Here is a 24,896-nt window from a genome sequence, read left to right on the forward strand (position 1 = left end):
CCGCAGCCCTCCGTGCGGTCCCCGCCGCCGGACGCCCGGAGCGAGGCGGGGGCGGGCGTGGGGGCGGGGCCGGGCTCCTTCCCCGCCCCCCACGGCGGAGCCGGCCCGACAGCGCCCTCAGTGCGCCTGCGTGGGGTGAGGCCGGACTCTACTTGGCCGCCGGGCGTGCGACGGCGGCGGCGATCCCTACCCGGCATGCAGCGCGGGGGGCGGCCCTACGTCCCTCGCCTTCCCAACCCTGCCCCTCCCCCTCCCGCCGCGGCCCCCCCCTTTTCCTAAAGTGAGTGAGTGAGACGGGCAGATGGAGGAGGGACTGTAATGGCGGCGGCCGGCAGCTCCCTGCTCTGACCCACGGCAGGCATACAGCAACCATCCCCTCCCCGCCCCGCTCCCAGCCGGCCTCCGCCCGGCCGCCCGCGCGGGGCCCCCCTCCCCGGCCCTCTCCCCAACTGTCGGCGTCTCACCCGGCGCCCCGGCCGGGGCCCCACACACAATGGACGAGCTCGCGGGAGGCGGTGGAGGCGGCCCGGGGATGGCGGCCCCTCCGCGGCAGCAGCAGGGACCCGGGGGGAACATGAGCCTTCCGCCGGGGGGCAACGGCGCGGCGGGCAGCGGGGGTCCTCCGGCCGCCGAGGGCGCGGGTCCCGCGGCAGGCCCCGAGCTGTCCCGGCCGCAGCAGTACACCATCCCGGGCATCCTGCACTACATCCAGCACGAGTGGGCTCGGTTCGAGATGGAGCGGGCGCACTGGGAGGTGGAGCGGGCCGAGCTGCAGGTACCTGGCCGGGGTCGGTGTGCGGGACGGCGGCGGGGCTCCCGGCGCGGGTGGGAACGGGGCTTCCCTCGGAGGGAGCCCGCGCGGCCTGGGGAAGCCCGGAGGGACCTACCTGTGCGGCTCAGGGGGGGGGGGGGGGGGCGCCGGTCCTAGCCACGGTTCTTCCGGGAGTCCTCCTCCCCCGGCCCCGCAGAAGCTGGTTTCCCCAGCCCTCGCTAGCTGCGCGGTGCGAGCTTCCTCGGGGCAGCCATTTTGGCTCTGACTATGGCGTCTGCGGGGGCTCCCGGAGGCGGCCTGCCGGGCGCCGGGGCCGGGGGCTGAGCGCCTCTCGGGGGGAGAGTCCGGCGTGGGCTGCTGAGCACGGAACTTGCTCTCGTGTGTGGCCCCTGCAGATGGAGCGCCCGAGGAGAGGGCCTGGGACGGGTATTTTACCACCTTCTCCCGGATCACCCCCCTTTCCCATTTGGCCCGTCTGGCCCCCTCCCCTGGAGTTGGTACCTGCTTGCCCCTTGACCACCGGGCTCCTTCCCAGGGCTGCTCTGAAGCCTGTCGCTGGCCTGTGCAGTGTTCATGTCCTCCCGCGACTGGAAGTGCCTTCCCACCCGGGCTGCTGGCTTCATGCACTTAGATTCATTCCCCTTCGGTTCTGCCTGAGTTTAGGGACGAGCTCGTCAAGCCTTTCCCAGGCAGGCGTACCTTGGAGAGATTGAGGGTTCGGCTCCAGACCCACTGCATTTGATCAAGTGGCAGTATTTTTTGCGGGTGGAGGGTCTTGCTTTCAGTTTGTAAAAAAAACAAACACGCGCATCATCTGAAGAAATAAAGCGGAGCGCAATAAAACGAGGTATATCAGTACTGAATTTTTTGTAGGGTACCCTTCACCAGGTCTCCCCCTCCTCCGTCCTCTTCTTTACCTGTAAAAACCAACCTAGACGATCTGTGTTGTGTTTGTGAAACGACTGAGGAAAATAATTAATGCTAGCTGGGAGTAAAATGTTTTCATCTCAGTTTACTACCTCACAGAGGTGAAGCAAATGTATGTATCCTCAGGACCCTTCCTACTTAAGGTGAAACTTGGATGGGCTGGCTTGCCTGTCTTGGTAGATGTTGGTAGTTTAAGGTCTCTATGTCTTGGATTTCAGAATGGTTGCATATTGTTAAAAGGATTGTTCAACATTTGGGGGTACATTGCCATGTCAAATTTAGGCTTAGAAGGGGGAAAAAAACACATGTATCTAAATAGTGTTGCACCTGTTCTTCAGATTGGTATGTATATATATTTAGAGTGTCAGCAGTATTATTCACTCACACATACGTCATTTATGCCTATGGTGAATAGTTAAGAAAATGTGTTTAAAGAAGGAATTTTGGATTAACTTAGAAAGGGTGAACTCAAAGAAATATATATGGGTATCCATATATATATATATATATATATATATATATATATATATATATATTCGGTTTGATTTTGAACTAGTAAACTTTTATTTGACTCTACAAAGTGGGTAAAGGGTAAGAGTAGTTATATATTTTGACACTTAGCAAGTTTTGAAAAAATTAACTATAGATTAACACCTGTTAGTGAAGTCAATGTTTTAGGATTGTGCTTTGAGATATTATAGGGCTTTTAGAAATACAACTTTCAAAAAGTTTAAGTCAACATTGTCCATTTTTTAAGACTTCTGTATGTATAGTCTCCTTTAAAATACCTGGGATTTATAAGAATTCTGCTGATACACAACTTTCTACCACACCAGGTTGCAAACTTAATATTATGTGTGAGTGAAGATAGGCATTTGTTTTTTAAAATTGCATTTGTAAATGCATCGAAACTTGGGCTCACTAAATAATACTTCACCAGTCTGAAATAGTGTTTATGAACTTTGTACTGTTGCACAAAAGCTTGAATTCTACCACTTTTCAGCTTAGCAATTGCATTACTCATTTATAAGCTTCAGTAATTTAAGTAGCTGAGAAAAATGTCATTTGTCTAAATTAGTAAGATACATACATTAGTGAGGTCTGTGTTGTCTGCCCTGGTCCTTGCCTTCTCATCTAGTTTTTTCCTTGACAGTAACAGAAAAGTCATTAAAGGAAGATTCCTTTTACTTGCTTGTTTGCTTTCAGTTGATCTACTGTTGGCATATTAGTTCTGATATAGCCATTCTAAGCTCTGCTTTTTGTTTGCTTGATTGCTTGCTTATTTTGAAGAAGTTCTACAGGGTTTCTAGACTCTTAATTTTTTCCAGGGATTTTCATTATTTCATACTGATATTTTTTGAAATAAAATGTTCATGATTGTGTTCAGATGCTTTTATTCTATACATTTCTCTAAAATGTTTTATTGAGTTACTTAGTAGGGTTTCAGGTTTGCTTCTGCAATGTTGAATTAGCTTTAAGTGCATTCAGTCTTTAGTAAAATTGTGCACATTTTAAAATGTCTGTGTTGAATAAAAATTTATTGGGAGGGTTTAAGTGATGCATCAGTGGATTTCAACTGTAAACTTAAACTTATTTTTTTAAGAAAGATAAATAAGACAACCTACATATTGTATATAGTCTTGGGTACACTGTTCATTTACACATATGAAACTGTTCAATAATGAATATGAAGAGGCAAAGATATACCTAATTTTAATGTAAAAATTTAATATGGAATCATGTATTCCTTGACTTTGAAAGATTTTAAATTGGAATTTTTCAATATGCTTTTTTTCTTTCTAAAAGGAATTTGGGGTAAAGCCCTATTTAAGAAACTTGGAACTAACCAAAGGCTCATGTCTTAAAGCTTTTTTTTTTATCTTTGTATGGGTGCCTTACCTTGTATTAAAATATTTGTTAGTAAGGCTCTAGGACAGTGAATTCTGAACAAAAATGCCAGTCAGAATCACTTTTAAAACTTTAAAAAAAAAAAAATGCAGGTTTCTGCCTCATCCTCCAGAAATTTGGCCTAGGACTTGGAAAAAATGGACTTTGTAGGATTTTGGCAATTCATGTTATCCTATATAATAAAAGCCTAATATGCTAAGTGCCTGGTTGACCTGTCGGCCATTCAACCAATCAAAGCGTAATATGCTAATGATATGCACTGACCACCAGGGGGCAGACACTCCAACCAGTAGGTTAGTTTGCTGCTGGGGTCCGGCCAGTTGGGACTGAGCAAGATGGGCCAGACACGCCCTGAAACCCTCCTGCAGTCCTTCCCCAGCTGGCCAACCTCCCGTGTCCCTCCCCTGGCCCTGATTTGTGCACCAGTGGGGTCTGTTGGCTTGGCCTGGCCTGTTTCCTCTCGCAATTCGGGACCCCTTGGGGGATGTCAGAGAGCTGGTTTTGGCCCAATCCCACAGGGCAGGCTGAGGGACGCCACTGGTGCATGAATTCGTGTACCAGGCCTCTAGTATAAAAATAATAACTGCCCTGTAATCAGCATTACAATCTTATGGACGTACCATTCCTGTTTTACAGATGAGACAAATTTAGGTTAAATAACTGCAAGGTCACCCAGCTTTAAAGTGTTACAGTTGACACTTGAACCCAGGTTGGTCTGAATTCAAAGCCTATGTTCTTACTACCACTTTTGTAACCACTATATTATATGGTCATCTTACATTTTTTCATAGAAATGGAGTCTGTCCTGTAATTCTTTGTCTACCATCACATGGCATCACTTCAGTACATTTCAAAAAGTTCTTTTGAGCTCCCATGATGTAGCAAGTGTAGTTCATGTATATTGCAACAATGTCCTTATATGTTTCTATAGTTAGTATGTAATAAAAAATTCACTTATGGTATATATAAAATGCTGTTTGTCGACTATAAAAATATGTCATAGATAATACACAGAAAATATAGTCCAGGAATTTGTATTCTAAAACTGCTAATTCTTCAGCAAATATAAAAATTTTAATTAGTGTTTGTGTTTGCACACACTGGCATATAGACTTGTCATAACACGACAGATATTGCTACCTAACAATCTTACCCTATCGGACATATTTTTCTCACATGTAACTTGATTTCTTCTCACTTTTTTTTAATTCTTCATTTTTAATTAAAGGGGGAAGAACTTTGTTTCCCCTGCACTCTTCCTTTTATTGTCAGCATTTTCTTAGGGTAGTCAAGAATGATGATTTGGAAGTTCCGGTGCCTTTTCTATTACAGCATTTTTATGATTCTACTATGAAATACTGTAATGTAGTTTCCTATTTGAAATGATGGTGACAATAGAGTAAAAAATATTTTACTCAATAGGATTACGAGTCTACAGCCTATGTCATTCTCCCTGTTTCTTTTTGAAAGCTTTGAAAACCAAAAGTCTAGGGTAGTGATTTTTAGTTGATGTACCTCAAGAATTTTTAAAACATGCAATACCATTCCCGGCCAGTGTTGCCAAGTGGTTGAACGTTAATTTATGAACCAGAAAGTCATGGTTCGATTTCCGGTCAGGGCACATGCCCAGGTTGCATGCTTGATCCTACAGTAGGGAGCGTGCAGGAGGCAGCCGATCAATGATTCTCTCTCAGCATTGATGTTTCTATCTCCCTCTCTGAAATCAATAAAAATATATTTAAAAACTAAAAGTAAAACATGCAATACCTGACTACTTAGTCAGGGGCAACTGACCTCTTTTCCCTTAGATTGTCAAATGGAAAAAAATAACAGCCAACACAATAACCGTTTGGTGTGAATGAATCAAAATTATACCTATTTTGCCTTGGCCAGTGTGACTCACTGGTTAGAGTGTCGGCCCATGAACCGAAAGGTCTTGGGTTTGATTCCTGTTCAAGGGCACGCACTTGTGTTGCAGGTTTGATTGGAGCATGTGTTGGAGGCAACCAATCGATATGTTTCTCTTACATTGATGTTTCTCTCCTTCTCCCTCCTTCTACTTCCTCCCTCCCTTCTACTCCCTCTAAAAAAGTAATGGAAAAAATATCCTCAGGTGAGAATTAATAACAACAACAACAAAATTATACCTATTTTTTCTTGTTGAATCGGCAAAAAAATTTTTTTGGTGTGCCACAGAATTTTAGTAATTTATGTGTGCCATGAGATGAAAAAGGTTAAAAATCGCTCGTCTAGGAATTACTAACCTAGAATTTTTTTCTCTTCCATTTACCCCTTAACCCTGCTTTATGGTTTGCCTTGTTGCTCCCTACTCATTCCTTAATACCCACTTGAGCACTTTGTAGAATGCTGTTGGCTTGTTTTTTCCTATTCCTGATTGGCCTTCAAATTGCCAAATCCTTTGGCTTTCTTACAGACTATATCTACTTAACCAGCATTTTCTGCTATTGACTGTTTCTTCCTCAAAAAATTATTTTCTTTGATTTCTACTCTGTAATTCCCTATTTTCCCTTTGGTCCACTTACCACTTTTCTCCATGCTTGCTTTTTCTTCTTTGTTCCTAATTGTTGTTACCTGGGGTACTGGGTTTTTTTCTTGTTTCCACTGTACATTTCATTTGAAATGAGATTTTCAGCTATGACTTACCATACCATGTTAATAGCTAACATTTATTATTTACTGTTTGCTGTCATTTTAATTCCTCAATATTTACTCATTTAATCCTAAAACACATCTCAGTAAGGTTGGCACAGTTGTTTTCTTTGTTGAGTTTTTGTTTGTTTTTTAATATATTTTTATTAATTTCAGAGATTAATAAAATGACAACAGCCAACACATCAAAATCATCACTTTTAAAGCATTTAAACCAGCGTTCACAAGTATCTTGAGATGGAGCATTTTTCTCTCTCATGAAGTACCATAGCATGAAGCACCATTATGGTGTGCCACAGAATTTTAGTAATTTATGTGTGCCAATAAATTCTAGGTTAGTGATCCCTAGACGAGCGATTTTTAACCTTTTTCATCTCATGGCACACATAAATTACTAAAATTCTGTGTCACACCATAGCATGAAGCACCATAAGCTTCCCAAAGTATACGATAACTTTCAGCAGCACTTTTCTTCAAAATAGTGAATTAAGATTTCCCGCAAATGTTCTTTTTTGGCATGAAATTCACATTTTTAAGCATAAAAATATCTATGATGTTAACACCTTCAGCAAATTTGACATGAAGTTTTGAAGCTTGCGGTCAATACAACAAAATAGCATACATATCAAATCGCATATATATCAACATATGTGTAACTCCATTTATTGAAAAAAAATCCTCATTATTAACTGGTATACCTAGTATAATTATCCTTCCCATCACTAGATACTATCTATCTATATATGTGTGTGTGTGTGTGTATATATATATATATATATATCTGTGTGTGTATATATATATATATATATAGTCTTTGAGTTTTATTCATCTGGTGTAATTATTCAGTGAATATATTTGAGTGCTACTTTATGCTGGGCTGTTGGGTGTGTAATGATGAATGAAGCAAGGACCTTGACCTCATGGAGCTAGTACTCTGAAAAAGAAAAATGTGATAAACCAGAAATTAACTAACTGGATGCCAAGAAAATAAATGGTGATGTGAAACCTGTGTTGATAATGGGCTTTCAGATAAATAGCTAATATTTATTGAGCACTTTCTATATGCCAAGAATTATTTTTAAAGCATGAGCTTTTTGTTAATTATTATTTTTAGAGAGAGGAAGGGGGAGAGAGAAACATCGATTTGAGAGAAAAATGTCGATCTGTTGCTTTCCATATGTGCCCCACAGGGATCGAACCTATAGCCCATTTATGTGCCCTGATCAGGAATCTAACCGGCAATGACCTTTCAGAGCAAAGGACAACTCTCAACCAACTGAGCCACACCAGCCAGGGCCATCCTTATTTTTAAAAAATAGAATTATACAACGATACTTGTCTCTGCAATTGAGGACTTATCACACTTCTTTTTTTAAAATGTATTTATTGATTTGAGAGAGAGGAATATTCATTTGTTGTTCCACCCATGCATGCATTCATTGCTTCTTATATGTGCCCTGACCGGGTACTGAATCCGCAACTTGGGCGTATCCGGGTGACACTCTAACCGACTGAGCTACCAGGCTAGGGCCTATCACACTTCTTACATCTCCTTTCACCATATTCCAATATAGGTAATAAAACTAGTTAAATCGTTAGTTTTTACATTGACCATGGAAGTAATCCGAGAGTCTGAAAGCATATTGTGTGAATACTTGCCCTTTACTGTTCATTTTTTCTTTTCCTTGGAGTTATTTGCTTTTTTATTTGCTTATTAGTTTTATATGCATCTGTTGCTATTTTTCCAAAAGTTTCTACAAATCCATCAGGGTTTTCAAACTGGCAAGCACATAACATTATCTACCAGTTTTGCCTCTTGTGGGGAGAGAGTAAAGTGGGGAAGACTTGCCTTCCAGAGCTGTTAATTCCCTTGCTCTCATCTAGACGCGTTCTTAAGACTTGTTATAGAGTAATTATTCTGAAACCTCTGCTGTTCTCCTGTTATACAGTTACTACTATGAAATTTATGTCTGCTGTTTTCCAGCTATGATCCCCCTCCATTTTTTAAAAAAAACTGGATTTTATTCCCCATCTGTATTTGGCTTAATTCTTTGTTTTGCAGAAATGTTATCTAATAATTTCTTGAGAAAAGTTGCAAAGGAGGTAAATTTTAGGATGTTGAATCTTTTTTTAAATATCTACTTTATTCTCACACTTGTTTGGTAGTTTGGCTGGAAATAAGTTGCCATCAACATTTCAAAGGCATTTCTCTTGTCTTTGGACTTCCAGTGTTGCTTTTTGATGCTTTTATGATTCTTGATCCTTTTTTCGTATGTGTGATTTGTTTTGGTATCTTTTGTTTATCGTGGTTTTATTAAATTTTATGAAAATGCATATTTGTTAGGCACTGAAAGAATTCTTTTACTCCATAGTCTGGTATCTCTCAGTAGAGGGTACTGTATGCATTTAGGTAGTACCATTTTTGTGTTGGCCTGTATTGTGCTTGCAGGGTTTTGAGTATTCTGGATTCTGGGCATTAAATGCCAGTATAAGTCATTAATTATTGAAACGTTTAGAAATGTCCCAGACATTTCAAACATCACCCTAGGGCAGTGATGGCGAACCTATGACACGAGTGTGAGAGGTGACACGTGAACTCATTTTTTTGGTTGATTTTTCTTTGTTAAATGGCATTTAAATATATAAAATAACTATCAAAAATATAAATCTTTGTTTTACTATGGTTGCAAATATCAAAAAATTTCTATATGTGACACGGCACCAGAATTAAGTTAGGGTTTTTCAAAATGCTGACATGCTGAGCTCAAAAGGTTCGCCATCACTGCCCTAGGGGGAGGCAGTACTAATCTTTTTTGAGAAGCATTATTGTAATACCAAGTCCTTAGAGCAGTGGTTCTCAACCTTCCTAATGCCGCGACCCTTTAATACAGTTCCTCATGTTGTGGTGACCCCCAACCATAAAATTATTTTCGTTGCTACTTCGTAACTGTAATTTTGCTACTGTTATGAATCGTAATGTAAATATCTGATATGCAGGATGTATTTTCATTGTTACAAATTGAACATAATTAAAGCATAGTGATTAACCACAAAAACAATATGTAATTATATATGTGTTTTCTGATGGTCTTAGGTGACCCCTGTGAAAGGGTCATTCGACCCCCAAAGGTGTGGCGACCCACAGGTTGAGAACTGCTGCCTTAGAGCATTTCATGATGGACCTGCTGATATAAAAGTTTTACTTCTATCTCCTGTTTTTCCTTCTCTTTTTGGTTTATTTTCTTCAACTATACTTTTCAATCCTATTAAATTTACAAAAACATTTTCTTGCTTGAACTTTTAAAAGAAAGATACTTGTTTTTTTCTTTTCTTTCTTTCTTTCTTTCTTTCTTTCTTTCTTTCTTTCTTTCTTTCTTTCTTTTCTTTTCTTTTTTTTTTTAGCATGGTGGGATTTTTGTTGTTGAAGTTTTCTTTCCCTGAATTGTCGGTTTCCTTTGAATTTCTTTTTTGTTTTGCTTCTCTTCTTTCTTACCTAATGCTTTCCTCAAATATTGGTGACCATTGACTATCTGTTTGGTAGCTATGAGCTTTTTAAGCAACGTTTTCTTGCCTTGGCCGGTTTGGCTCAGTGGATAGAGGCGTCAGCCTGCGGACTGAAGGGTCCCTAGGTTCAATTCCTGTCAAGGGCACATGTCTGTGTTGCGCGCTCGATCCTCATCATTGATGTTTCTATCTCCCGCTTCCTTCCTCTCTGAAATCAATAAAAATATATCTTTTAAAAAATAAACAACCTTTTCTTAAAACTCACTTTCATTTCCATTAAAAATTATTGAGTGACTTTTAATCTGCTTTAGCCTTGCCACAAATTAGTTTTCTTAAAGCTTTGTTTATAATGGGTTCTCTTAGCTTATAATTCTGGATTCTCCAGATAACTTCCTATGATGTCCATAACTGTAATTTTTAAAAAAGAAGTATATGGAAATATTGTATCATCCTTGGTCCATTTTACTAGTATATTGAGCCAATCTGCAGGATAATATTCTATACCTGCTGAACTCTTTGGAGTCTGGTTTTCTTCAAGTTTTCTGTCAGTTCTTTCCACAGTTCTCTTTCTTATATCCTCCATTAGTATATGATCACTTTCTCCCTAGATTCTTATCATTTTGACCTTACCAGGCTAACATAAACTTCAGGTCCTTGGCTTTCCTTTAGTTGTTCCTTTTAGTCATAATCTATTTTTCTGGTTTGCAGTGTCCTTATGTTCTATGTTGATGTTTTCACCTTTGCTGGTATCTTTAAACCCTATTTTTTGTATACCAGGTTCAGTTTTTTGTTTGTTTGTTTTGTTTTTTAAGTCTCCTCCTCTAAGCCAGTGGGTATCTCAAAACTTTAGCTTTTGTTGTGCTATCTGGGCTATCTGGTATAAACAAACATGACATATAGTACAAATTTCTTTTTATTTAAATTCAACCTCTAAAGAGAAAAGTGTTTGTTTTTTTCTTTAAAAGTATCAGTATGTTGCCCTGGCTGGGTGGTTCAGTTGGTTGGAGCATCGTCCTGTACACCAAAAGGTTGTGGGTTCGATTCCCAGTCAGGGCTCATACCCAGGTTGTGGGTTTGATCCTTGGTTGGGGCATGTGTAGGAGGCAGCTGATTGATGTTTCTTTCTCACATTGATGTTTCTCTCTCTCTGTCTGTCTTTCTCAAATCAATAAAAAAACATATCCTTGGGTGAGGACTTAAAAATTTTTTTTTAAGTGATGGTATGTCATTTATGCTGCTTTAATACATAAAACAATACTATAACTGACTCTACTCCCACAATTTTTTAAAATATATTTTATTGATTTTTTATAGAGAGGAAGGGAGAGGGATAGAGAGTCAGAAACATCAATGAGAGAGAAGCATCAATCAGCTCCTCCTGTACAACCCCTACTGGGGATGTGCCCTCAACCAAGGTACATGCCCCTGACTGGAATCGAACCTGGGACCCTTCAGTCTGTAGGCCGACGCTCCATCCACTGAGCCAAACTGGTTAGGGCTCTCCCACAATTTTTTTAATGTGGTAAAATATACATAAGAAAATTAATTATCTTAACCACTTTTAATTATACATGTTCATAGTGTGTAACCATCACCACAGTCCATCTCTAGAACTCTTTTCATCTTGTAAAACTGAAACTTAAATACCCCAGTCCCTCTAGTCCCTGGCAACCACTTACCATTCTACTCTCTGTCTCCATGAATTTGACAGGGTACCTCAAATAAGTGGAATCATTTCAGTATTTGTCTTTCTGTGACTGATTCTTTTACCTAGCATTATAGGGTTTATTCATGTTGTAGCATATGTCATAATTTATTTATTGATTGATTTTCTATAGAAATGCTTTGATGACTTTATTTTTAAAATTTTTATAGTTTTAATCCTCACCCGAGGATATTTATCCATTGATTTTTTTTTTTTTAAGAGAGAGTGGAAGGCAGAGAGAAATAGCCATGTGAGCGAAATACATCAATTGGTTGCCTCTTGCATGCACCCTGACCAGGGTCCGCAGTTGGAGAAGAACCTGCAAACAAGGTATGTGCCCTTGACCGGGATCAAACCAGGGCCCTTCTATTCGCAGGTCAATGCTCTATCCGCTGAGACAAACTGGCTAGGACCAGAATTTATTTTTTAAGGTTGAAAACACACCACAGTTTGCTTATCCATTCATCAAATGAATGGACACTGGGTTGCTTCTACCTTTTAGCTATTAAGAATAATGCTGCTAAAACATGCATGTACAAATATCTCTTCAAGGCCCTGTTTTCACTCCTTTTTGTATAAATGACTTTTACTTGATAACAAAATTGAAAAATTGAGTACTTACAGGTTGTAGACTGTTTTAATCAGGTATGTTGCTTTTTTAAAAATCTGAGTTAAAAGCATTCATTTCTATTGATTTTTTTTAAAGTTTGAGCACTTTTTTTTGTTACAAGAATGCATGAAATTATGATGGACATGAATTTTACATGAAGTCATGTGACTGCTGAGTCAAGGCAACAGTGCCCAATCAAACATATTACAGTTTGAATCTGATTTAGGTACTAATTTCAACAGAAGCATCTAGGCATTTGGTACCCTCTATCAATCTTAATCCCTACCACCTTCCTCTCTAACTCAGCGGATGTCTTACCTCCTACTTCACAAAGAAAATAGAACCCCATTAGATGCGGAGTTCTTTTATTACGGCTACCAAATCTACAAATGGTACATGTACACACATACTTCTTTCTTTTAGGCCACTCTGAAAATGGGAGACATTTCTTTTTCTTATAAGACTTCTCTCTGTTGATTGTTCATTTGTTTATTCATTTATTGGCTGTTTATTGAGCACCTTACTCGGTAGGTGTGTGTGAGGCACTGGGAATCTTCTCTATATATAAAAGCCTAAGTGACTGCTTGACTGGTAGCTATGACGTGCACTGATCACCAGGGGGCAGCTGCTCAACGCAGGAGCTGCCCCCTGGTGGTCAGTGTGCTCCCACAGCGGAAAGGCCACTCAACTGACCAATGGGCACCAACCTGCGGCCATGAGGCCGGCGAGAGCAGCTGCGGGGGTTGAGAGCCTCTCCCGTGGACACTCCCCCTGTGCGCCCCTCTCCCATCTGGACCCGGACCTGGACGGGGATGGGGACTGGCATCTGGACTGAGTGCAAGCCGTCGGCTGCTTCTAGGTCATGGGCGCGCCAGTATCGCTGCTCAGACACCCAGCGGAGCCCAGTGAGCCTACCAAGTGGTGGCGGTGGCGTCAGCAGGCTCAGGATGAACAGGAGCGGAGTCCTTCCCGGGGACGTAGGCCTGCAGGTTTCGGCCAATCCCCAAAGGCCAGGCCTCTAGTAAAACTAGAAACAAAATAAAGCTTCTGCCCTCTTACAGCTTAAGTTCTAGTGGATAGAGAAAGAAAATAAAGTTTTTCAGATGGTGATAAATGCTATAGAGAACAGGAAAGCAGAGAAGGATAATAGATAAGGAATAGATTTGTGTGTAAGATTATTTAAACAGGGTCCCTGGAGAAGACCTCACTACTAAAGATCAGATTCCTTTTGTTCCTTCTTCCATTATTGCCCTCTTTTATGTTAAATAGATATTTTCAGTTTATCATTTTAACTTCCTTATTTTTCTTTCACTGCAATTTTTTTAGTTGTTTTCTTTATGGTTGTCCTGAGGATTATAGTTAACATTTCCTCTAGTTTAAATTAATAGCACTTTAATTACAATAGTATACAAAAATTGTTTCTATAAAGCTTCATTTCCTTTTCCATCCTTTGTGTTATCCTGCAAATTGCATCTTTATTGTACACTCATTAACACATATTTCAATTACTGCTTAATGTTGTCTTTTAAATCAGATAGGAGAAAAAGTTAAAAACAAATATATTTATACTGTCTGTGTGCTGATTGTTTTTTCTGTGTGCATATCTACTGTTGCCCCTCTATTGAATTTTTCATTTTAGTTAGTATATTTCTCAAATTCTATAATTTCTTTTTGATCCTTTTAAAAAATAATTTTTGTCTCTATTGATATTCTCACTTTGGTGAGACATCATTCTCATACTCTCCTTTAGTTCTTTAAACATAGTTTCCTTTAGTTGTTTTTACATATTTAAAATAGTTGACTTAAAAGTCTTAATCTAGTAAATTCAGTGTTGGCCTTCCTCAGGGGCAGTTTATATTGACTCCCCTTTCCCCCTCTCCCATATTTTGTTTTCATGCTTCATAATTTTTTGTTGAAAACTAGATATTTTAAATAATGTAGCAACTGTAGAAATTGAATTCTCCCTTCTCCTCAGGATTGTTTATTGTTGCTATTTGTTATTATTGTTTATTTAGTGAGTTTTTGGAATTAATATCATAAAATATGTAGTTTTTGTTGTTCTATGTGGTTACTGAAGTTTCCGTTCAGTTAGCTTACTGGTTAAGCTAATGAGTAGGTAGACATTTCCTTGGATACCTGGAACATGTAAGCTTTTCAGGGTGTGGGTCTCCATATGTGTGTTGGGACATGCCTTCAAGACACAGCCAGACAGTAACTCTGTCATAGCTCTCTTTTCCTACTTGTTCTGAGCCTAAAGGTTAGCCAGAAGTAAGAGTTTAGGGCAGGGGTGGGCAAACTTTTTGACTCGAGGGCCACAATAGGTTCTTAAACTGGACTGGAGGGCCAGAACAAAAGCATGGATGGAGTATTTGTGTGAACTAATATAAATTCAAAGTAAACATCATTACATAAAAGGGTAGGGTCTTTTTTTTTTTTTTTTTTTTTAAGTTTTATTCATTTCAAACGGCAGGATCGGCCGTACTTTGCCCATGGCTGGTTTAGGGCCTTCTCAGATATTTTCTAAGCATGTGCATAGGATATGCCTGTTTGTGGCCTTTTGGTTTTTCAGGAATACCTTGGAGCTTGCCAGAGAGTCTCCATGGATATCTCATTCCCCAGTTTTTTCATGTAAACTTTTTTTTTTATTATCCTATTGTTTCCCCCCAAATATTGTCCATCACCTCAGGCAGTCACAATGTTTGACAATTGCCTGTGATTGTTTTTCACCAAAGGCACTCCACTCCCCAACCAAAAACAAAACAAAACATAACATGCTGTTTGCACTGAATGAGCTCAGAGTCAGCCAAATAAAGACAGTTTGGTACTAGAGTTTTCCAGAGAGCCACCAGACATTGCAAGTAATGACAGTTTTCTGTGAATGGGACTTGTAAGGAACTCCAACCCTCTTCTGTCCCTTCTAGTGGCTGGTGATTTTCCACTATGATTGCAGGCTGTTGGTTTCATGGCTTTGTGGAACTGGGAAAGGGTAGATGGAAACAGGGCAAATAAAAATACCACAAAGCTTGCTGTTTTTACTGAGATTCTGCCATATTTGTTGAATAAACACTCCCCAGATTGCTGCAGTCCTTTGTAATTTCCAGAGTTCTGAAAAAGTTCATTCTTAGAACATTTGCCAGTGTTCTCATTACTTTCATGAAGGAGAGAATTTCAGAAGTCTGTACTCTGCTATTCTAGCTGATGAGAGTAACATTAGCAGTTAATAAGGATATGTGGGTTTGTTCTCCAAGTGAGATGGCTCAAGCGAACCTGGGGATTACGGATTTTCAGTTAATCAACCCATGCCCCGTTCCTTTTTCAGGGTTCTATTTTTTTCCCTTTGCCATGGGTGCCTTAGCATAGCAGATCTGTATAGAGTTTAACTTTCTTTGGAGCTCTACCACTCTTATGATTAAGTCCTGGTCCTTTGTGGCCTTCTGCTGCTAGAGATGAGTGTCTTCCTTACCAAAGAACCTCTGGCTTTCACACTTAGCTTTTACTTCTCTACTAGAGGCCTGGTGCACGAAATTCGTGCATGGGTGCGGTCCCTAGGGCTGGCCTGTGATCGAAGTGTGAGGGTCTGGTGTGGAAGGGCAGGTCCCAGCTGATCTCCGGGCCCTGGGCAGCACATGGGCCGCCGCATGCCCCTCTTCGCCTGAGTCATCGGGCCCCCGCCTGGTTCCCCCAGCACCCGGGAGCTGGGCAGTGGCCCTGCCGCCGCCACTGCTGGTCGCCATCTGCGGAGCGATTGGGCGTGGCTCGCTCCCGCCTTGACCTGGCGCTGCCTGCTCACCTGCTCCGCCATCCCACTGTGGTCCCGCGTTCACCGGGGCCCATTGGGGCAGGCAGCGCCTCCACTGCTGTCGGCTGCCAGCACCACGTTATCAACACCTGTCATGTTCTGCATCACCCCCTGGTGGTCAGCGCACGTCATAGCGAGCGGTCGAGCTCCCGGTCAAGGGGACAATTTGCATATTAGGCTTTTATTATATAGGATTATTCATTTTACTTCTTGTTATGTTTTCCAAAGGGTCAATTGCCTTTGGTAACAACAAACCAATTTTATGGTCCTAATATTTCTCAAATGCCAGATACATTGGACTTCTAGTGCACGGGTTGGCACACTATGATTTGCAGACCAAATCCAGTCCAAGGCATGCCTGTTTTTGTAATGTCCCATTTTTAAAGAGTTGTAAAACAAAAAACAACAAAGAAGAATATGAAATACTATGTGATCCTTTTAAAGAGTTTGCCAACTTGTATATTCCCTTCCACTGAAAACTATCTAGTTTACCAATAGTGAAGTTTTTTTTTTTTTTTTTTTTTATATTTTATTGATTTTTTACAGAGAGGAAGGAGAGAGATAGAGAGCTAGAAACATCGATGGGAGAGAAACATCGATCAGCTGCCTCCTGCACATCTCCCACTGGGGATGTGCCCGCAACCCAGGCACATGCCCTTGACCGGAATCGAACCTGGGACCCCTCAGTCCGCAGGCCGACGCTCTATCCACTGAGCCAAACCGGTTTTGACAATAGTGAAAGTTTTAACAATTGCACTGCCACTTTGTGCTAGGGGCTCTATTCACCACCATGGGATTCTTTGCCAAGTAGATGGTGAACTCCAAAACTTCATGTTAGAGCAGCGGTTCTCAACCTGTGGGTCGCGACCCCTTTGGAGGTCGAACGACCCTTTCACAGGGGTCGCCTAAGACCATCGGAAAACATATATAATTACATATTGTTTTTGTGATTAATCACTATGCTTTAATTATGTTCAATTTGTAACATGAAATTGGGGGTCACCATAGCATGAGGAACTGTATTAAAGGTTCGTGGCATTAGGAAGGTTGAGAACCACTGTGTTGGAGCCTGCTTTCTTGAACCATTCCCATCACCAGTGGCTGCTAGTTGGAAGAGCTAACTGAGATGGCGATTAGCATCTTAGAAGTTTATTAGGGAATGTTCTTAGGACAACATCTGTAGAAGGAATGGAAAGGAAGCAGAGGGATAAATTGGGCTGTAAAGTAGTATCAAAAAAGCCAGTTGACTTTATAAGGAACTCGAAGCTGGGATAAACTTCAGAGTTGTCCAAAGTTGTGGCAAGGTGCTGGGCCCTTTATGGACCTGTTTTGATCAGTCACTCAATGAAGGCCACTTGGGCAGGCAGCTGTCGTGAGCTGAAGCATTCCTGAAAGGGCCTGACAGGTGAAAACTGTTTTCCAACAGCGCTCCCAGCAGCGGAAATAAATCCTTTATTTCTACAGGGGAAGCATATCCCTGTCTGCTACATATACCTTTATGTGAGTTCTTTTAATTATAATTTTACTTAAAAATTTTAAGTGTAACAATCCAATCAGAAAATGGGCAAAGGACCTAAATAGACACCTTTCAAAAGAGGACATTCAGAAAGCCAAGAGACATATGAAAACATGCTCAAGGTCACTAATCATCCGAGAGATGCAAATCAAAACAACAATGAGGTACCATCTCACACCTGTCAGACTGGCTATCATCAACAAATCAACAAACGACAAGTGCTGGAGAGGATGTGGAGAAAAAGGAACACTCGTGCACTGCTGGTGGGAATTTAGACTGGTGCAGCCACTATGGAAGACAGTGTGGAATTTCCTCAAAAAACTAAAAATGGAACTCCCATTTGACCCTGTGATCCCACTTCTAGGAATATATCCCAAGAAACCAGAAACACCAATCAGAAAGGATATATGCACCCCTATGTTCATAGCAGCACAATTCACCATAGCTAAGATCTGGAAACAGCCTAAGTGCCCATCAGTAGATGAATGGATTAGAAAACTGTGGTACATCTACACGATGGAATACTATGCTGCTGTAAAAAAGAAGGAACTCTTACCATTTGCAACGGCATGGATGGAACTCGAGAGCATTGTGCTAAGTGAAATAAGCCAGTCAATGAAGGAAAAATACCACATGATCTCGCTCATTCATGGATAATAGAGACCATTATAAACTTTTGAACAGTAGATACAGAGGCAGAGCTGCCTCAAACAGATTGTCAAACTGCAGCGGGAAGGCCGGGGAGGGTTGGGGGGCAGGAGGGATGGGTGTAAGAGATCAACCAAAGGACTTGTATGCATGCATATAAGCATAACCAATGGACATTAGACACTGGAGGGTAGGGCCGGCCAGGGGATTGTTAAGGGCGGGGGAAAAAAAAGGACACATATGTAATACCCTTTGTAATACTTTTAGCAATAAAAAAAATTTTTTTTAAGTGATTTTTTTTAATAAATCGGTTTTTCTCATGAGAAAACTATTACATATAATTCTCTCACACTCTACACTGTTCTTGCAATCCAGGACCCTCAGGAGACGTAGGACAGCTGGTTTTGGCTTGATCCCCACAGGCCAGGCCGAGGGACCCCACCAGTGCACAAATCCATGCAGCAGGCCTCTAGTGTGATCTAATCCTTACAATGCTAATCTTAGGGACTGAAATTTATAGCAAACAGGTCTTAAAAAGACATCTAATTCAGCCCTTTTGACAAATGAGGAGGTTGAGAATAAGATAAAGGGTTATGAAGCTAGTTAGTAATAAGTAAGGATTAAAATGTAGGTTTCTACCCTAGCCTGTTTGGTCAGTGGATAGACCATCTATCCTCACCAATCAAGTTCTCTCTCACATCAACGTTTCTCTTTCTCCTCCTGACTTCCACTCTCTCTCTAAAATCATTGGAAAAATATCCTCGGGTGAGGATTAACAACAAAAAAGTAGGTTTCCAAACTCCCAGGCTAGTATACTTTTAGCAACTCCTTAACTTAGTTTCTAAGAAGACAGTATTAGGGTTCTGAAACAGCAGTGTTTTTTGGCCTTTAAAGTCATCTTGCTGCTCTTTGAAACAATGTTAAACAATACTAGTATATACATGCTTCAATAACAACAGTAATAATAAAATCAACTTCTGGACTCTATCATTTTCATCACCCCTGAAATTAATTTGGACAGATGAATATGATTTATTTTTAACTTTCCTGGAAGATGATTCCACAGATATCTTTGGAAAGTTCTTCCTGATAACTATGGGTTATCAGATAATGGAAATCCTTCACTATTTATTTGCAGACAGATTTATATAATGAACATAGTTTTCAAATGATGTCTGACAGTGCTCTAGAATTTAAAAATGTAGTATTTTAGTTTCAATAATGTTTTTGGATCATCTGAATTGTAATTGAATATTGTCACTTGACTCTTGGATTAGAATTTACATTTGTATTTATTTTTTGTGGTGCCAAGTATTTACTGTTTTTGATCATTGGGGGACTAATATTAAAGGAAAAGAATAGAGGTAATTTTAAGAAGAATATGCTTTTGAGTTAAGTGAAGACCAAGTGATTTTTCTAGTATATGGAATTAGGGGCCCAGTGGCTCAGCCTCCCCAATTACCTGAGGTGGACACTCTTGGTGAACCCCTTTGTGGGCTTTGTGCACAGTCTTGTTGTAGTTAAGCCTTGATTGTTGTAGGTATCACTGGGAGGAATTGAGCTCCAGGCCAATTGGCAGCTGTGTCTACAGTGGGAGAATTTCTGTGCTAGAGACACCCTTCTGGGGCAAGACTTGCTTCAGTGGGGCTTTGGTGCTCACTGATTCTGCCCCCTGAGTGTGTCCCTTATGGATCTGAGGAGTTGTAATCTGGATGGTCCCACTCTGACCACTGGGTACACTAGCTCTTGGATTTCTAAGGAGGTGCTAATTTAGCCTCTGCCTGAGGCTACCCAGCAGCAGCTAAGGAGAGATCTGCAGATTCTTCTTCTTTGTTTGGGATTTGGAGGTGCCCAGATGAGGCCCAGCTGAGAAGCAATGCAAGCTGCTGTGGGGCCTTGGGCCTTCTTTTGGAAGTTCTGGGACTCTCTGACCCAGCTGCAGTTTGTTAGGTAATTTTCAGCTTGCAAAGGGCCAGGCCTTTCATATGCAAAAGCCTCTGCGCACAGCTTGGGTGGGGCGGGGTCTCAGGGAATCAACAGGGCGGAGCAAACAGCTATGGCAGATCCTCAGTCCTACCCTAAGAGGTCCTGCATCTCAGTGTCCCAGTAATCGCTGCAAGCAGCTCTGAGAGAAAGCCGCCCTCGAGTTTCGACCGATGTCAGACAGTCCAGTTTCTCCCTGTATGAGTCTGGGTCCCCAGAGACTCGCCTGGAACTGGAGTTCAGAGCAGTCGGGAGCTTGAGACTCCCTCCCGATTGAAAAAAACAACTGCATCCTCAGCCTCCTCAGTTGCCAACCCTTTCCACATGCACTTCCGCACCTCCTCTGAGTCTCAGTGTGCTTTTCTCTTTCCTTCTAGTTGTAGAATTTCCACTTAGCCAGCCTTCCTGTGGTTCTGGATTATGTCCCTTTTGTCTTTTAGTTGTATTTTTGAAGTGGTTGTGTGAGGCAGCAATTTCCGGTGTTTACCTATGCCGCCATCTTGGTTTCTCTCTAATATTTCCCTTTTTTATTGCCGAGTAGTATTCCATTATGTAAATGTACCACAGCTTTTTTATCCGCTCATCTGTTGATGGACTGTTAGGCTGATTCCAAATCTTGGCTATATTAAATGATGCTGCAGTGAACATTGGGGTGCATATATTCTTTCAAATCAGTGTTTTGGATTTCTTCAGACATAGTCCCAGAAGTGGAATTGCTCGGACTATATTATAAAGCAGTTCCATTTTAAATTTCTTGAGGTAACTCCATGCTGCTTTCCATAGTGGCTGCACTAATCTTCATTCCTACTAAGCGTGCATGGGGGTTCCCTTTTCTCCACATCCTCGCCAACATTTCTTTCTTTTTTCTTTTTTTTAATATATTTCATTGATTTTTTACAGAGAGGAAGGGAGAAAGATAGAGAGTTAGAAACATCGATGAGAGAGATACATCGATCAGCTGCCTCCTGCACATCTCCTACTGGGGATGTGCCCGCAACCCAGGTACATGCCCTTGACCGGAATCAAACCTGGGACCTTTCAGTCCACAGACCGACCGATGCTCTATCCCCTGAGCCAAACCGGTTTCGGCCACATTTCTTTATTGATTCATTAATGATAGCAATTCTGACAGGTATGAGGTGCTATTTATTCTTCTTTCGCATGCACCTTGTTAAGTGGAGAATTGACTGCCTGTATTATTAGACTAGAGACCCGATGCACAAAATTCGTGCAAGGGGCTCGGCCCCCGCCATCACGTGGCTTCTCCGCTGCGGCTTTGTCCCGAAGGATGTCCGGTCTAATTAGCATATTACGCTTTCATTATTATAGATGATTTACAAAGATTTCTGTGACGAGAGTTGTCAACACATTGAATTATGAAGCTAAGTGTGCGTTTTTAAAAACTAAGCTCCTTAATGATTAAAGTAATTAGGTTTTGAAACCTGGTATGATATGACATTTTTTGCATTTTATGTTTTATATACAATGTCAGTGGGCCAGCTGACTCCATGTACTACTTATAGCTTAAATCATTTATAGCTGAATCTTGCTTAACCCAAATTATTTAATTGTTTGGAATAGAATCACGTGTATAATTTTAGTTGACCATTAAGGGGAGAAGGTACTAGCATTTGTTAATAGCCTACTATTTAATTCTTTTATTTATTGATTTGAGAGAGAGAAAGAGAAACATCAGTTTGTTGTTCCATTTATTTATACATTCATTGGTTGTATAATCAATATGGGACCCTGACCCGTATTGAACCCACAAACTTGGTGTATTGAGATGATGCTCTATCCAACTGAGCTACCCAGCTAGGGCTTATACCTTACTATTTTAAATAGTGGAATTAAGGGTTTATTAGTTGCTATAAACAGATTTTTATCTTTAATTTGCTTTCAAACCTCAGCAAAGAAGGTCTTAAAATCATTAACTGAAACAAAGTTCACCTATATCTTGTGTTTGCATTTAGTTTAAAATTTGTTTAAAGTAATGCACATTATAAGGAATTTATTTCTTCACTTCAAGCAAGATACTTTTATTTTAGAAACATTGAAAACATCAGTAATTGTGAAATAATGTTAGGTTTATATTTGTTGAATCCATGTTGATCATTTTGCACTGGTGACCTCTAGTGGTCTTGCAGTTAAAAATGATCTGTCAATATCAAGTATTAGATTCTCATGCTATAGTTACATGTTGATTGATTAATAAACTCAGGTGATAAACAAAATATGGTCCCAGTGAGTACCTTTACCTATATTTAGAAGAAGAAAACTTACCTTAAAAATTAAAAAGATTTGTTACTCCCAATTATCTGAGATTGGATTTGGAAAAAAATTTATAAAAGTTTATTTTTCCCTGTACAAATAATGTTTGTAGTAATCAAGTTAATCATCTACTCTTTTACTCTTGATATTAAATAATTAAAAACATTAAAATCAGTTGAGTTTGGCAAATAAAAAAATTAAAACTTATGGTTTCTAAAAAAGACCATTTATTTAAGTTATTGTAGAACCTTTTTCTCTTAACTAAAGGACCTGGATCTTCACCTTATCTACACACTAATAAAAGACAAACATGCAAATTGACCATACCTTCACTACACCTCAAGCCATGGCCACCAGCCAATCAGAGACTATATGCAAATTAACCCAGCCAAGATGGCAGCCGGCAGCCACGGAGCTGGAGCAAGCAGGAGGCTTGGTTGCCCCAATGATGGAGGAAGCCAAGTTTCCCAGCTGTTGCAGTGGCTCTGAGCTCCACTCAAAGCAACAAAGTTTCAATTATAGAAGGTAAATAAATCCCAGAATTAAAAAAAAAAAGAGAGAGGCTGGGAGCTTCCATCGCCGTGGGGCTTGGCCAGCCTGAAAACTGCCCTCAGTCCCTCAACAAGACTGGCCAGGTACCCAGGGGGGACCCCCCCACCCTAAAGGGGGTGTGGCCATCCTGAAAACAGCCATCAGCCCCTCACCCAGGCTGGCCAGGCACCCCAGTGGGGACCCCCACCCTGAAGGGGGTGTGACCAGCCTGCAAACAGCCATCATCCCCTCACCCAGGCTAGCCAGGCACCCCAGCGGGACCCCCACCCTGATCTGGGACACCCTTCAGGGCAAACCAGCCAGCCCCCACCCATGCAGCAGGCCTCTATCCTATATAATAAAAGGGTAATATGCAAACTGACCCTAACAGCGGAATGACTGGGAATAACTGGTCACTATGACACACACTGACCACCAGGGGGCAGACGCTCAATGCAGGAGCTGCCCCCTGGTGGTCAGTGCACTCCCACAGGGGGAGCTCTGCTCATCCCCAAGCCAGGCTGACGGCTGCCAGTACAGCGGTGGTGGTGGGAGCCTCTCCCGCCTCCTCAGCAGCGCTAAGGATTTCCAACTGCAGCTTAGGCCTGCTCCCCGCTGGCAAGTGGACATCCCCCGCGGGCTGCCGGGCTGCCAGAGGGATGTCTGACTGCCAGCTTGGGCCTGATCCCCCAGGGAGCAGGCCTACGCCAGCAGGTGGACATCCTCTGAGGGGTCCCAGACTGCAAGAGGGCATAGGCCGGGCTGAAGGACCCCCCCCGCCCCAAGTGCTCAAATTTTTGTGCACCGGGCCTCTAGTCTTCACAATAAAAATACACTTCTTGAATTTAACCCTTAAGAGTGAGATTAATTTTTAAAATATTAAAAAATTTTAGCCAACCTGATATTTTGTGAAATATAATATGTATGCTGAAAAGTATATGAAACATCATGCAGTTTAACCAATTATTATAAAAAGAGCCTCCATGGTATCACTCTTGGAGAAGTCAAGAAATAGAGCATTGCCTGCACACTAGAAGCCTCACAACCTGTCCCTTCTAAATCACCACTGCCTCCTTCCCACATAAGGGTAACCACTATCCTTTTTTTGGTATTGTTTCCTTGTTTTTCTTAATGTTATGTTACCCTTATATGTTATCTAAGTGTGCATTGCTCATTAGTTTAGTTTTGCCTAATAGTGAACTTTCTACAAATGGAATTATATAGAATGTTGTCTTTTTTGTTTTGCTTTGTTTCTTAATATTATGTTGGTTCATCTGCATTGTGTATAACTGTAGCTTATTTTCTCTGCTCTATAGTATTTCACTGTACTGTGATTTTATCTTTTTTCTAATTGATAGATATCTGTAGTCTTTGACTAATTATAAAATACTGGAGGCCCTGTACACGAAGTTCATGCACGGGGTGAGGGGTGGTCCCTCAGCCCAGCCTGCATCCTCTCGCTGTATGTACCAGTGACCATACTTTTCATACAGGTGAAAGGCATCTTGCTATTGTATGGGCAGCTACATTTTTTTGCCCTGATCTTTCTGAGGCAGTAATACCATTTCCCCCATCTAATGGGTGGAAAAGCTGAAGCAGAGAGAAGTTAAGTAATTGGCCTTGTCACAGAGTTATAAGTGTCAGAATCAGGACTGACCACAAGATGTGCAAGCCACAGTCCATGCATGTCATTGCTGCATCATCGTATTCTTTCAGTGTTAGAGTAGCTTTGCCAGGTTTTAATTTTTAAATCTAAGAGGCTGTTCCCAATATATAGGGTAGGGTCCCTAGTCCTGGCCGGCAATCACGGCCATCTGTGGGGCAACTGGCGGGCGGGGTGATCGCTCCCCCCCCACCCCCCGGCTAGCACCTGCCTTGGCTTGGCGGCCTGGCACCACCCACTGGCCAGCCCTGACCCCCATCGCCTCCACCAGTCGCCTCCCTCTTGGGTGGTGGGGGGGTTGCTGCATTGTCTTCCCCCTGGTGGTCAGTGCACATTATAGCGACCGGTCGTTCTGCTGGTCATTCTACTGTTCAGTCGATTTGCATATT

General features: G+C 41.5%; 2 protein-coding genes across 8 annotated transcripts in view; one reads left to right on the forward strand and one right to left on the reverse strand.

Annotated features, from left to right (window-relative positions):
- Positions 1-1,435, reverse strand: part of AP4S1 (adaptor related protein complex 4 subunit sigma 1) — a 63,297-nt gene extending 61,862 nt beyond the window's left edge. For 5 of the 6 annotated variants that reach the window (XM_036353949.1, XM_036353894.1, XM_036353922.1 and 2 more), the window contains exon 1: positions 1,274-1,435. The gene's annotated coding sequence lies outside the window, so the exon portion shown is untranslated. Of the gene's footprint in view, positions 1-887; positions 1,040-1,273 lie in introns of those variants that run through there. The other variant, XM_036353912.1, reaches the window with a different exon arrangement.
- STRN3 (striatin 3) overlaps positions 342-24,896 on the forward strand; it is a 98,149-nt gene continuing 73,594 nt past the window's right edge. Inside the window, exon 1 of one of the 2 annotated variants that reach the window (XM_036353873.1) lies at positions 342-775. In XM_036353873.1, coding sequence (XP_036209766.1) covers positions 494-775 — 282 coding nt within the window. In that variant the 5' untranslated portion in view covers positions 342-493. The remainder of the gene's footprint in view (positions 776-24,896) is intronic. The other variant, XM_036353882.1, reaches the window with a different exon arrangement.

This window comes from Myotis myotis, unplaced genomic scaffold (genome assembly GCF_014108235.1).
Source record: "Myotis myotis isolate mMyoMyo1 unplaced genomic scaffold, mMyoMyo1.p scaffold_m19_p_1, whole genome shotgun sequence".
Lineage (NCBI taxonomy): Eukaryota > Metazoa > Chordata > Mammalia > Chiroptera > Vespertilionidae > Myotis > Myotis myotis.